This window comes from Sceloporus undulatus, chromosome 4, assembly GCF_019175285.1.
Source record: "Sceloporus undulatus isolate JIND9_A2432 ecotype Alabama chromosome 4, SceUnd_v1.1, whole genome shotgun sequence".
Taxonomy (NCBI): domain Eukaryota; kingdom Metazoa; phylum Chordata; class Lepidosauria; order Squamata; family Phrynosomatidae; genus Sceloporus; species Sceloporus undulatus.
This window is the reverse complement of record NC_056525.1, coordinates 17,823,738-17,838,526: the sequence shown is the minus strand read 5'-3', so window position 1 is coordinate 17,838,526 and position 14,789 is coordinate 17,823,738. Positions and strand designations below refer to the sequence as shown.

Below are 14,789 nucleotides of genomic sequence, written 5' to 3'. Positions count from 1 at the left end.
ATACTATACAGTGTGTATGCACACACACACTAATATATATATATATATACACACACACACACACAGTGTATAGTCGATATAGATAAACTGTAGGAGTTTATCACACTGGGGCTGATTTAGGCATTAAAGAGAGAGTAAAGCACATTTAAAGCATCCCACCAAGAAAGCGAAAACAGCAAGGAATTGAACAAATGATTATCTCAGGCAATTGCGCAAATAAAGCGACATCAGTAACGCCCTTTCGCTGAAATCCCCCAAGTAAAACAATGCATATTTAATGCATCTTTTGGACCGCTTTATTGGCGGGTTTTGCGCAACATCATGTGAAATTGTTTTGCCTAGTTATGCAATTGTTCCAGGATATTCACAGGATAAACTTCCAATCTCTTTCATTGTGATAAACTCCATAGAAGCGACCCCAAGGGCCATCCAGTCCAACCTCATTCTGCCATGCAGGAATTCTCAATCAAAGCATCCCCAATGGATGGCCATCCAGCCTCTGATTAAAGACCTCCAAAGAAGGAGACTCTGCCACTCTCTGAGGAAGTGTGTTCCACCCTCAAACAGCTCTTACTGTCAGGAGGTTCCTCCTAAGGTTGAGCTGGAATTGCTTTTCCCATGGTTGGAAAGGGAATCTAGGACCTTAAGGTTACTGAGGTCTTCTTCAGTCTGTGCCTTGATGATGATGATGATGATGATGATGATGATTAAGGCAGCTTGGAAAAGATGACAGTGCTCAATAAAGTGGAAGGCCACAGGATAAGAGGAAGACCCTCTGAAGCTGAGAGATTGTGACTTGCCCAAGGCCAGCCAGTAGCCTACTCTATCTATCTATCTATCTATCTATCTATCTATCTATCTATCTATCTATCTATCTATCTATCTATCTATCTTGTTTTCTTCCTGGTATAGGGGCTTACACCATCATTAACAAATGAAACCTCCTTGCTGTTGTTGCTGTTGTGTGTCTTCAAATAATTTCTCACTTACGGCCATCCATTAACCATCCTGCAGTGTGGTCCGTAGTGCCTCTGCCTTTCTCGAACCTCACTTGCATCTCTGAGATTTCTCTCTCCATGTACATGATCAGAGTCTGTGTTGCAGAATTTTGAGTATAATTTTGCTTGCATGGAAATGAATGCTGTGGTCCCATAAATTCTGTGAGAAGCAGGGCGGTGGTGTGGTTTGAGCATTGGACTAGGACTCTGGAGACCAGGGTTCGAATCCTGGCTCAATCATGTAAACCCACTGGGTGACCCTGAGCAAGTCATATTCTCTCAGCCTCAGGGGAAAGCAGTGACAAACCTGAATCCTTCCCCCACCCCAAGAAATGGGATATAAAGGCACAACTGTGTCTAATTCACTTGCAAAGCATGGTTGCTAGCATGAATATTCAGAAGGAAGTTCCCTGCAAGGAGCAGTCCTGTGACTGCCAACCAAAGAGAGAAGTTGAGATCATCCTAAAAGTGGGAATGATTTTATTTCCTCTGTCCAGAGAATGGAAATAGTATTAACTTGTTCTTATTGCTTTCCCCTCCCTTTTCAAACAGAACATACCCTCGTCCACATGAGTATTTGAACCCATCTGAACTCCCAAAGAGCTGGGACTGGCGGAATATAGATGGAGTCAATTACGTGAGCTCCACTCGCAACCAGCACATCCCAAAATATTGCGGATCCTGTTGGGCTCATGGCAGCACTAGTGCCCTGGCAGGTAAGTGGTTCTGGTGGTATGGTTATGGTTGCCTCCTTGTGCTTTTCTCCACATTCAGGTCAGTAATGGTGAGCAGTTGTGATGGGTCTGTGGGCCAGCTTTCTGTCCCGGGACTCTCTCAAGTTTTCCAAAACTGTCTGTACTGACAACAGACATACCCAGTAGTGAACATCTATTTCTGATTTTGAAAAGCAGGGTTTAACAGTGTTTACGATTGGGAAAAATATTTAAAATTGCAGCCTCTAAAACCTATTTAAAATGTTAATTGTTGTTCCAACAAATACTCTTCATTGGTCAGAAAAAAGATGGTCCACAGGAGTTAAGCCTTTCAGCTTCGTGATATTTCATGACTGCACATTACCCACCGGAGATATACTGTCTTGGAATATGGAAGTTCTATCCTTAGCTATTGAAATACACATTATTTAATAATCAAGGCCAGGTGAAAATGCTTGACTATCTGATTTACTGCATATCCTACCTTAAAGCTGCATATGCCACCTTAAAGCTGGGGAGGGCAACAATGGAAGAAGCCCCGATGTTGAGCCACACATTCATGCTTTAGAACACCAAAAGTGATGCTGCCTTACTTCCAGATGAATTTTGGGCAATTTATAGCCTTTGGATCTTTTTTTATGGGGGGGGGGGGGGCCCTGAGGAGCTTGGGAAATTAAATTGCCACATTTGCAGACATTTGAGGTCAGTTTGGGCAGGTTTTCAAGCAATCAAAATCACCCCAAATCAATGCCATTTAAAACAAAATTGAGGGAAGCGTATGGAGCCCCCAAGGGCTACACCCTGCTCACCTCTTGGACCAGTTGAGGTATTTTGCAATAGGAGGCAGAAACCCCCACAAACAGTCTTCCTCGTCTTTTCCAGTAATACTAAGGGAGCAATAAATCATATCACAATTTGCCACCCTTCAAATGACCTGAAACCTGCTCTTTGGCTCATAGAGCGGGCCTTTTTAATAGCTATGTTTCCAGTGCTTAAATCCAAAGTTTCTTTTCTATTCCCATAATAACTCTCTTCCCCTCATAACCACCAATTCACCCTTCTATCTTCATTTTCTCTGTATTTCCCACAATTGCCAACTTTCCCCTATCCACCTCAGATATCCAGGTGAGAAAGAGATGTGGCGATGGAAGAGTGAAGAGCAAAAGCCCTACACTGTGAATTTTGCTTTGAGCATGGATTCCCAGCTGCAAGCCTTAACAGGGACTCTCCATGCTGCAGCATTTTGTTGTAGTTCCTACTCATTTAATTAAATCTGTCAGCTTAAAGTAAAACGTTACATGAACTGCAAAATGCTGCAGGTCCCTCTTTATGTCTCACACTACATGCTGGTTGTCTCCATCTCTCAGATCGCATCAATATTAAGAGGAAAGGTGCCTGGCCCTCAGCTTACCTCTCCGTTCAACATGTTCTCGACTGTGCCGAGGCAGGGACCTGTCATGGAGGAGACCACCTGGCTGTATGGGAGTATGCTCACCACCATGGCATCCCGGACGAGACCTGCAACAATTATCAAGCAAAAGATCAAAGTGAGATTAAGGGGAAACCCTAGTTTTCAATATCCCCCTCTCTCTCCCCAGTCTTTGTCTCTGGTTGGAATCATTACATTTTGGAGTATAAATCTCAGAATCCTGTACCCAGCATGAAAGAGGAATGTTAGACTGTCAGTTGATCCTACTACCATGTTGGTCACTTTTATTACATGTGAGGGTGGCAGGCCATCTTTGGGCAGGCTGTGTGAAGCAGATACAACTCTGTCCTTCGGCAATTATATGTCACTCTCTGCCCACCCCTGGATTTGCTACTATGAGGCAATTGCTTCATTCTACCTAATGGTTGGGCAGGTTACGGTGGCATGTGCCAAGAATGTTTCTGTCCTGATTTCTTGTTCACGGTGTGAATGCCTTTAGATTACAGACAGAGGGGTTTCATGCATGCAGGATTGTGCATGGAGACTTCCATGTGAAGCTTTGAAACCTGTACTATCAACCTCTACAGGGCCATCAGCTGGACAAGTTACATCAGCTGCATGACTTTCCTTCTGCAAAGACACAGTCAGAAATCTCCAGAGCTAAGGGGAAAGACAATGGGGTCCCAGACACCTCCTTGCACACCCCAATTACCAGCTCAACAGACCTCTGTTCAATGCTGGCTGTTAAGGTGGGCTTGGAGGTTCAGGCAAAGAGGCATTACTTAGTTATGCATTTATAAGTAAGTAGCCAATACCGGATATCAGTGAACATTTACAAAAATGCATTGGCTTGAGCTGTTGGTCTAAGATTCCTTTTAATTCTTTGTTTTTCTAAGGATGTCAAAAATCTAAAGCAATATTCATCTTTGTCCACCACCACCTCCCTCTTTTCCTGCAACACTGGCTTTTTTCTCTGTTTCTTCTATCTCCCGCTACTCTCTAAAATTATTACAGGCTGGGGAACTCACCTTGCCAGATTCAGACAGGGCCACCAGCCATACACTTTTGTACCAATCAAATCTTTTAAATTGTTTAATCTCCCAGCCTGCTAGCATGTCTACTAGCAATGCTGACTGGAGGATTCTGGAAGGTCCAAAAATTAATTTCCCCAGATTGTTGTGACAATTACCAAGCATCCCCAAAATCACTTCCGTAGATGATAAAATGTCATAGCAGTACTTAAGAGAATATTTTAAAAACATCCAGCTTTTGTTTAACCCTCTCGTAACCCTGAAACTGCAGTTAAGTATACAGCCTGAAACATTGTGAGGCTACTCAAATCCTGCAAGTAAAATCAAGATGAAAAGGATTGTCCCCCTCAAAAGTATTTGGATATTCTGAGAGGCTGCTTATTTGACCCCGCAGTTCCTTCTGTGCCACATGTGTAATTGTGTGGCCATGTCTACATAGGCAGACTAAATATCACAGAGCAATGTATTGGAGAAATTTCATTTTATTGTGTATAGCAATTGGATGTAAGAAGGCCTGTTAAATATCTTCGTTAATTTTATAGAGTGCAAGAAGTTCAACCAGTGTGGGACGTGTGTTACTTTTGAGGAATGTCACGTGATAAAGAACTACACTCTCTGGAAAGTTGCAGATTATGGAACTGTCAGTGGGAGAGAAAAAATGATGGCAGAAATCTATGCAAATGGGCCGATCAGGTAAAGAAATGCAGCCTTAGTGGCAGGAGGCTAATAATAACGTTTATTTATTTCCACTAAAGGGCAGAACATCAAATGTATACAATCAGAAACAAAACAATAAAAACACAACACTCTAACATATATATATATATAAAATATTGTTGTTGCTGCTTGCCTTCAAGTTGTTTCCAATTATGGTGACCCAAAAATGACCCTATCATGGGATTTTCTTAGCAAGATCTGTTCAGTGGAGGTTTCCATTGATTTCCCCTGAAGCTGAGAGAGTGTGACTTGCCCAAGGTCACCCAGTGGGTTTCATGGCTGAGTGGGAAATTGAACCCTGGTCTCCAGAGTCATAGTCCAACACTCTCTGAAAATAAAATTCATTAGGATGATGGAACAGGTCTCACTGCAGGAGTGATGGTGGTGCTTCCTCCACAGTGTACTGATTCTCTCAGGCCACCCAGGCAGCCCCTTATATCCCTTTCAGGCAGGGGAGCAGGTGATATTCGCCAGCTGCTGTCTCAGTCCTGGGGGAACCGGGAGTATCTGCGAGTATCTGGTCCCATGCCGTAGGAAACAGGCAGACAGCAGTGACTGTACTACAGGGGAGTCTTGTTATCCTCTGGGGTTTGGGTCCAGGACTTCTCGTGGATAACAAAATCTGTGGATGCTTGAGTCCCATTAAATAGAATGGCATAGTAATAGTAATAACATTTATTCGGTCATTGACCAGTATAAAAACAAAATCACACAAGCAACATATCAATATAACAATAACAGATTAAAATATAAACTGATGGTAGACTGTACGTGTACAGTGTCAAACAGTTCTTTCTACACGGTAATAAAATGACCATTTGACAGTTGAGGGCGCAGTTTTACAAACAATATAACAAAATTTAGCCACCTTAAGGGATACTGTAGAATCATTGTTGTCCAATAGGAGGTGTAAATAAAAGGAGTCAGTTTTGCCTGGGAATTTACTCAGTAGTGGGCTAATCAGTTGGTGACGAATGTCTCTATAGAATTGACAATAAAGGAAAACATGCTCATTGGTTTCAGCAGCGCCCGAGCCACATGGGCAAAAACGGATTTCAAATGGTGTTTTTTTAAATCTACCTTCCAACATGGCTGTGGGCAACACATTGAAACGTGCCAGAGTTAGAGCCCTTCTAAACTTCAGGAGGGTAACATGGAACAGATATGGAGCTGGGGAAGGGACCAAAACTTGAGCACTGAACATGACATATTTTGAAAGGGAAGTGGAGTCCATGTATCTTTCTGCTTCTAGGATTTTTTGTTTAATAGTAGATTTAGCTCTACCAGCGTCGAGCTTTAACATTTCATTTTTATTGAGACCAAACTCATTTAATTTCTTAAGAAGGGAAATTTCCCAAGAGGATTTAAAGGAATCCAGGAAAATTAAATTTGTCAGACCTCCAGAAGTTTTATGCAATTTTTGCCAATAGGTGAGTATACTAATCCACAGACTAGATTCTGTTTTAATAGTCCCAGCCTCCCTTAGAATGGCATAGTAAAATGGCTTCCCTTATGTAAAATGGCAAAATCAAGGTTTGCTATTTAGAATTTATACTGTTTTTCAATATTTCTAAGCTGTGAATGCTTGAATCTGTGGATAAGGAGGGCCAACTGTATTATACAGAGTACTACATTATAGGGAGTACTGGTATTATATTATACTATATTACAATATATATATATATATATATATATATATATATATATATATATATATATATTGTGTGTGTGTGTATAATTATATTATACAGAGTATTATATAGAGATGGTGTGATAACCAATGGAAACCCATGAACAATATGCCACAGTGGCCTGGCACACACTATAAAAGAAGTCAGGAAACCACAGGAATTCAGGCAATGGGAGGCCCTTGACAAATCAGTTCCTTCCACTCTGTGGTTTGTTTAGCAAACCTGTCATGACTTGGTGCTCTGGATTATTTTCTTCCTCAGCAAGCCAGAATCTGTGGGGTGGGGGAGACTAGCTTGTGGAAGAAACACAAGCCAGAGCACCATTTCTTGCTAGGTTCTGTCTGTGGGTTGTTTAGTGACACTGATCGGCCAGTGCATGCACCAGTATGCTAGCTGATCCACAAAAGATTAAATTCTTGAGAATTCGATTGCTGAGAACACACCCAATTATATATAAAAAGTTAAAAGCTCAGTGGTTGTGCTCAGGTGGTTTGGGACTCTGGGGTGTTTATGTTTGTCTGATTAATCCTATATCATTTGAGAATTAGCCCAAGAACTTTGCCAAATAATGAACAAAAAATTTGGAGTTATTAAGTCCACTGATTCAGTGAGGTTAGACATTCCTGTGCTAACAGACCAGGAACTTGTGTCCTCCTTTAGAAGGTAGTTAGATCAAAGCCAAGGCTGGATGCCTCAGTCATCTGGCAACTTGATTTTTGCAAAACTACAGATCCCAGGATTCCACAGGATAGAGCTACATCACCTAAAGTGTCAAACTGCTTTATTTTGACAGTTCAGATGCACCCTAGGTTATAGCTTTCCCTCCCAAAAGCCCCTCTTCACAGATTTATCCAGCTTCTCTCTTCACACATGGATGTCTACATTAACATAAAAGCTGAAGGGAAGATGCCAATGAAAGGCCATTGAAGTTATAGGCTGAATCCTGTTGACAACATGCACTAACCTCCAGTTATTCCAGTATTTGTGTATCGTTTGACACTGCAGAAGGAGTTTCTAGTACCTCCTTCTGCAGTGTTGTTATGCGCAGTGTGCAACATAGCTCTGCCAGCCACTGGCTACTGACTGACTGCAGAAAAGTGCCCAAACACAAGAAAGGGAAAGCTTTTATCTCAGCATTTACAGTAATGGCTAAGTCAATGTCTTGGCACCCACAGTGATGCTGCAAGATAACTGAGGCCCCCAGTCTCAACCTGGGAGCATCCTGACTGAGTTTGCACAGTGGGAAAATAAACACAGCTGAAGAAGGAGCAGGCTTTGCCTTTTGGACCACTAGTTTAGGTATGCTGGTGGAGACTTAGCCCTTTGTTTGCACTGGTCAGGAGCAACCCAGAGTATCTAGGCCCTGCAGTTGCCCCAATCTGAGCCCATTATCATGGCCTATGTTTCTGTACCTTCTCAGCTATCTGCACAGGCATCCTGCTTGGCCACTCGGCATGTCCACTGCCGCCGTGGGTCACTTGTTCTGAGGTCAGAATGAAACATTTAATACTGAGCACCTCCTTCTCACCTCAGAATGAGTAACTCACTGTGCTGGTAGACACCATGAGTGGCCCAGTGGGATGCCCATGCAGACAGTCATGCTGGCACAGAAACAGAGGGCTCCAAGTGTTTCTAGAAGATGTGCAGCAACAGGTAAGATTTTTTTTTTTAGTTTATATTAAACTTTCTATGCCCTGGTGCTGGTGTGGGATATGCTGGACATTGTCAAGACTGTCCACACCAGAACTGAGGTTTGGGCTGTGCACTATCCAAATGGGTCAACATCAGAATGAGGGGAAAACAGGCTTTTGGGCCCATGCAGACAAGGCCTACAGCTCCATCTATCAGCTGCTTGAATCTTGGCCAATGGCCCCAGATTGTAAAAGTGATTTTTGCTCACTCCTCTACCTGGTGAATGAAGCTCATAGCCCTAGATCCAGATTGTGGCTTTTGAACATCCAACACTGCTTGTCTTCACTAGCATCCTAAAAAGTTTTGTTGTTTTTAATGTTTAAACAGTTGTGGGATCATGGCCACCTCAAAGCTGGATGAATACAGTGGAGGAGTCTATGCAGAATACAAACCATTGCCTATAATAAACCATATCATCTCCGTTGCTGGCTGGGGAGTAGAAAATGGAACTGAATACTGGATTGTACGGAATTCTTGGGGAGAGCCCTGGGTAAGGAAAGCTATAGAATCCAAATACAAATCTATGCTTGCTTTCTATATATTTAGTTAAATGGGCAAAATTCACTGAAGAATGTGAAGATGGGCTTTATTCCAATATGTAATGGAAATGCTGGGATGGAATGGGATGGGGTAACATTGGGATATGGCTTGAATTTCCAAAATAGACCTTGACAAACTTTGGTAACCCAGGAGAAGATGGAACAGTGGGCAGAATCCAAGAGTTGAAAGTGTTTGCATAAGTATGGATCTGCATTTTACTCTACTGAATAAAAAAGAGATCTCTTTAGTGTGTTACCAGACCAGTCCATATAATTTTGGTCTGCTAGGCACAATGCAGGCCCCCTCCAGCATGTTTTCCCCACAAAGATTTTGTGACTGAATGGAGGGAGTGAATAGGGCCATTCACTGAGCCACTGCTAACCTATTTACCAAGCAGCATTGGGCTTGGAAGGTCACCCAGGTTGTGCTGCCCTGCTCTAAACTCCATGTATTTTCTGCATTTCACTTTGGACATGACCTATGTGTCAATGCACCCCACTCTAGGAACTACAGCTGCTGGGGATGGTGCCCCATTAGAAACAGCTGTAACAGGATGGAAGTGGCATTTCTCTTGAATGCAGCTGTTGAAATAGAGCACACACAGACTCTAATGGGAAGAAGGTCATATTATCCTGCTTAGTTATAGCTTTGTAGAAAGTCAAGAGCAAGATGTTCTTTGCCACTAGGAGCACCTGGATCCAACATCACTTTCAATTTAGACAAACTGACTGTAATCCTGTTAGTGGAATGTGCAGTCAAGGTAACCTGCATGTGCATGTGTGTGGTTGCTGTGAAGATTGGTATTCCCTCTCTTCCTCCACAGTGATCAAAGTCTTATCTCCCCAAACTACCATACAGCTGCTGAAGCACCACCATACCAGCCATTCCATGCCTGGCATAGAGCAATGGGGGGTTCAGAGAAACAACTTGCAATATCACTAAAGCCACACATGAAATTGTTACATCATCTGCCAAGACCTGCAGAGGACCTCAGTGGATCTTAGTGAAAGCTGTAATCACTTTGCTTCTGGCTACATAGCCAGATCCTTTTGTGTCCTCGCTTCTCTAGGCATGCAGTGGTCATTTCAGGTGTGTGTGTGTATGGGGGGAGGGAGGGGTTCAGCCAGAAGGTAGTAAACTATGGTATAGTCAGCCATACAGGATTGCAGTCTCTGTGTGTGTGCGCGCGTGCAAGTGTATGCATGTAATGAATGTGTGCTTCACTTCAGTCTTGCTGAAGTGGATAAAAACAAATTTGATTGTATTCCTGCAGTACTGAACCAAGAGGGATCAGCAGCTAGGGGCCCCACGGCTGAATCTGGTCTCTTTGGAAGGGATTCCTACTCTAAAAGCAGTTAACCCAAAAGAATATAGTTAAAGAAATTGTTCAAAGGCTATTTTGAGGGTGAGAAGTAGGATCTTGGCTGTTCTCTTTCTTGCACCCTGAAGAAGTTGGGAATATCACAAGGGCCCTCTGACACAAATAACTTGCAAAACAGCAGTTGCATGTATATAGTTCCAAACTCTAGACACAAACAGCCAAATATTCCATAGCAACTACCAGCATGCTTGTTAGCATATCCAGAAAAATTGTCCTTGCTTTTTAAAAACTAAAACTCAGTTAACTGATTTGATATGAAAGATTGGCTCTTTCCATCTCAACCTGCCTAAAAGCTAAGTTTATCAGCAGGGACCTTGTTGTATATCCCACCATCTTGTGAGGCTAGGCAGGTGGATGGGCACACATAACAGGGATTTCTCTGTAGCAGCACCTCAACTGTGGGTCTGCCTCCCAAGGGAGGTCAGGTTGGCCTCATGCCTTCTGAGTTTCCCATGCTCTGGAGGCTGTGCTGTTTTACATAGCCTTTGGTTCTTATAATTAGAAACGTCTGTGTTAAAATTAGAAATGTGTGTGATTAAATTGTGTCTAGTTTTAGAACTACTTTAAAAGAAAAGTTTGGGTATTTATTTTAGTTGGTTTTTAATTATTTAAAGTTCTTAAAGTGTTTTATTGGTTATGGATCATCTCAAGAGCCTTGGTGAGTAAAAAGGCAATAAATAAATGCCTGGAATAAAATAGGTAAAATAAAATTGACATGCAAGCAATGTTTAGGATGTTGCCATTGCAAGAAACACTAATTTCAGTGTGAGTACTTCTTCCTGTATGCCTCTACTAATACAAATGGACACCTTGCAGGGGGAGCATGGCTGGCTTAGGATTGTGACAAGCGCATACAAAGGAGGACGAGGAAGAGAATACAACCTGGCTGTGGAACAGCACTGTGCTTATGGAGACCCCATCCTTCCTTGAGCTTTATTGGTACTTCTCCTTTTGAAATGAAAAGGATCTTGCAGCAAGATTTTCTCTTCTTCTTAACAAAGGGGAAGGACTGATTTTAAGTTGCGCATGGTACAATTTTACTTTTCTTTTAGCCTGATCCATAGTTTTACATGGGCTACACAATCAAAGGCTTTGCTATACTTTATAAAGGTTAGTAGGAAAAGAGGAAGATTATAGGCATTATAGGTGGAAAAGGAAACCACAGCCCTGAGTTTGCAAGATGGAGCAGAGCTATTAATAGCAGCATGTCTTGGAAGTCTCCCATTCACTGGGTCATCATGCGTTGGAGCTGATCTGACAGCATTTAATAACAAAGAACAACATGATAACAATATCTTAACACAGAGATGAATCTACTGATTTTTCATATTCAACCCTGTATATAACAGCTCTTATTTGTGCAAATAGAGAAGGTGAGATTATGAAATGTGTTTATATTCTGCTTGGAAAGTTTTATTTTCAAGATTTTGTGTGTAGTCATACTGATGAAGTGACATAAGGCTGTATTACTTTAGCACTATAACTCTAAAAATAATGGTGGAAAACAGTCTAGTAACAGAAATGTAATGAGAGAATAAAGTCAGTAGAAAACCTTCATGGTAAAGGTCACACACTCATTCAAAATATCATCAGTGAGATGGTAAAAAATATGGTGTAAGAAACACAGATAGTGGATAAAGATGTTTATCATTTACCTCAGCCTATATCAGAAACTACTGAAACAGGAACACAAATCCACATTGCTTGCATGCTTTCTTATGTGCTTCACACACACACATGCACACACGCACACTCCTGCCTCTGAATTGGTCTCCGATACCGAAAGAACAAGAAGGTTATAGTGTTATAACATGGAGACTGTTAATACTCTAGAGATTGAGGGGGAAAGGTTGTGAATGAGACCATATGAAGATAATCTTCCCTCTTGCTGTCAGGAGTTGCAAATGCACCTTGCCTGCCATAAAATGTTGAGTACTTGGTGTGATGGATTATACAGCAGAAATGGCTATTGCTGAGACATGTTTTTTTTCAGACACAGGTGCTGAGATAATACTGCAGGGGAGGCAGGCATGAGTTAAGTCTGTTCAAGGTTGTTCCTATGAAAAGAGTCTAGCAGTAACAACAAAGAAAAGGCAGTATTATAGCAAGAGAGGCAAATGTTTTTTATTAATATAGGTTATGAGCAGAAGGCAGGATACCATGGGCCAAGCCTGCCTCTGGTTCTGACTCAGGTCAGTGCCCAGGGTGTTGTGGTGACAGGTGGGTTATTCCAGGCATGCCTGATGCTGTGCCATGTACCTGCTGACACAACGTGCCTCTTATCTGACGCTACTATTGCTTCCATCCTCAAGGCCCCCGCTGTGGCCAGTAAGAACAGAAATGGGGCTCTGGGCTACACCAATGTGTCTAGGCACCCTTTCTGGTGTCAGAGGCCATAGTGGATGTGGGCAACAAGTAAGGGCCCACAGGGCCATCTGGAAATCCCAGGAAACTCCATGGCAAACAGCTAGTCTTTTTGGCCTTGATTAAGGCCCCTTTCAGCTGGGAATGGTCTGGGATTACTGGATCGGCATCTGGACTGGCTGATTATGGGCTGGGGCTAATGACCTGTGTCTTTTGGACAGGAAGGTACCAAGCCAGGGAGAATATTGGCATTTTGGCCCATGCGTACAGGCCCTATAAAAATGAGAATTAAGCTTGCCATGATTTGAAATTGTGCACAGTTTAATTAGGTAATGTTAATGCTTGCTGTTTAGTTCTGACAATGAACATCTCTGGAATGACTCTGTAGTTATTGAATAAAGGTTTACTGAGTTTTAATTACTGAAGCATGCATTTATGAACCTGGTGTCCTGCTGGACTTGACACTTGCTCCCACATGGACAGTCATTTCACTCTACCTCTAGAGACACTGAGAATGAAGCTAAAACTGACATTTTGATTCAGACTCTGAGATTTTGCTCCCCTACTTGTATGTGCAATGTTAGCATTTTGGCGATCCACAGACCAGGCAAATACCACACTATCATGCACATTTTGTGTGTATAGCAGCTAATGACCCATTAGGAAAAGTGAACACTAACAAGTTTTTTTATTATGCATCTGTTTAAACTGGGCCTAAGAAAAAGATAGAATATGATAGTCATGGCTAACTTAAACCTCATTGTTTTTAATGGCACTGAAAATCATGGGTAACTTTGGGTCAACTTTCTACATCCTGAAGCTTCCAGATGTTTTGCACTGCAGTTTCCATCAGCTCCACCCAGCATTCTGCATAAATGAGAGATTATCAAATCTATAGTGTAAAACATCTGGAGGGCACCAACCAGGAGACAGTTGCTTAATGGGAATATGAGTTAAGGTTCCTTTTTTGTCCCTCCCCTAAAGCATGACAAGTGAGAGTAGACCACTTACAAATGTCCTGAGAGATAAAAGCAGGTGAAATATGGTTGCATTCTGAAATACTTGTTACCACACTAGTTTGGAGGATTTTAAAAATATATATACATTTGGAACCTGATTTAGAAAGCTATAAACAGAAATAACATAAATGTGCAATTAATTTACACAAGGAGATAGTACAAGACAACTTGTAAATATAGAAACAAACTCCAAGAAGGCAAAAAATGAGGAAGTCCTGAATGGCTAGTGTTTGTTAGAAGTTTGTAGTAATTTTTGTAAGTTAGTTGTTTGTTAAAGAATGAGGAGAATGATGGTTGGATTTTTATGTTTTGAAAATGAATAAAGATATTTTTTAAAAAGGGAGGAAGGACCAGAGATGCAGCTGGAGATGTTCCACAAAAGGGACTGCATAGATAAATTCGGACTAAAAGGCAAATGATGTACCAGTCCTTTATGATCTGTCCAGGGGAGAGGAGCTGGAATCCTGTGCATAGGGATAAATCAGGAAGGAACAGGAGTCATGGCATGGGCTTAATAGGCCAGACAAGGTTTGTTGGGCAGAAAGGTGGGCAACCAAACTAGGAAGTTGGTCAGAATAGTTCCTGCCAGTGCATCTCAAAGAGCAGATGAAAGTATAGAAAAAGTGGAGGGAGGACACAGCAGCTTAACTGACTTCCTCAAGGCAGAGTGTGGAATGGAGAAGGAACAGAGCCCAGGAGTGGAGGACGTGCCTTGCGTACAGATGGTCCCAGGTTCATTTTACTGGTTGGTTTGGAAAATATTTCCCTGCAACTTTGTAGTGTCACTATTGGTGGATATTGATGAGCCTGAGCTGGACAACAAGCCAGCTTCCTGTATTCCTGTGGGGTGGAAGAAGAGACTTTTCAACAAAGAACAATAAAAGATGGACAAGTCCACAGGGCCAAGGTCAGTCAGAGACTTAGATGTTTATCACACTGAGGTTTTTGCACCTCAGATCTGGAGTGACTCCTGGTTCAGCTATGCAAATTCACGTTATAACGTCAATGTTTTATCACACCTGGTTGCCCTTCCGAATCGAGGGGGAATTGAATCCAAGGCAAGTCATGTGATGCAGATTTAAGCAAAGTGGAGTGTGTGCAAATTGTATTACCACACCAGTGGAATTCAACGATTTGAATCGGTACCCTTGCGCATGCTCAGTGGTGGTCAGAATGCATCGTGACCCTGTACATTTCTGGGGTGAAAAGGGACG

The 14,789-nt window shown here is 42.1% G+C and overlaps 1 protein-coding gene across 2 annotated transcripts in view; it reads left to right on the top strand.

Annotated features, from left to right (window-relative positions):
• The window catches only part of LOC121930087 (cathepsin Z-like), a 13,341-nt gene extending 368 nt beyond the window's left edge, over window positions 1–12,973 (top strand). The window contains exons 2-6 of one of the 2 annotated variants that reach the window (XM_042466268.1): window positions 1,551–1,714; window positions 3,079–3,258; window positions 4,714–4,864; window positions 8,599–8,761; window positions 11,009–12,973. In XM_042466268.1, coding sequence (XP_042322202.1) covers window positions 1,551–1,714; window positions 3,079–3,258; window positions 4,714–4,864; window positions 8,599–8,761; window positions 11,009–11,122 — 772 coding nt within the window. In that variant the 3' untranslated portion in view covers window positions 11,123–12,973. Of the gene's footprint in view, window positions 1–1,550; window positions 1,715–3,078; window positions 3,259–4,713; window positions 4,865–8,598; window positions 8,762–9,497; window positions 9,572–11,008 lie in introns of those variants that run through there. The other variant, XM_042466269.1, reaches the window with a different exon arrangement.
• The last annotated feature ends 1,816 nt before the right edge of the window (window positions 12,974–14,789 follow it).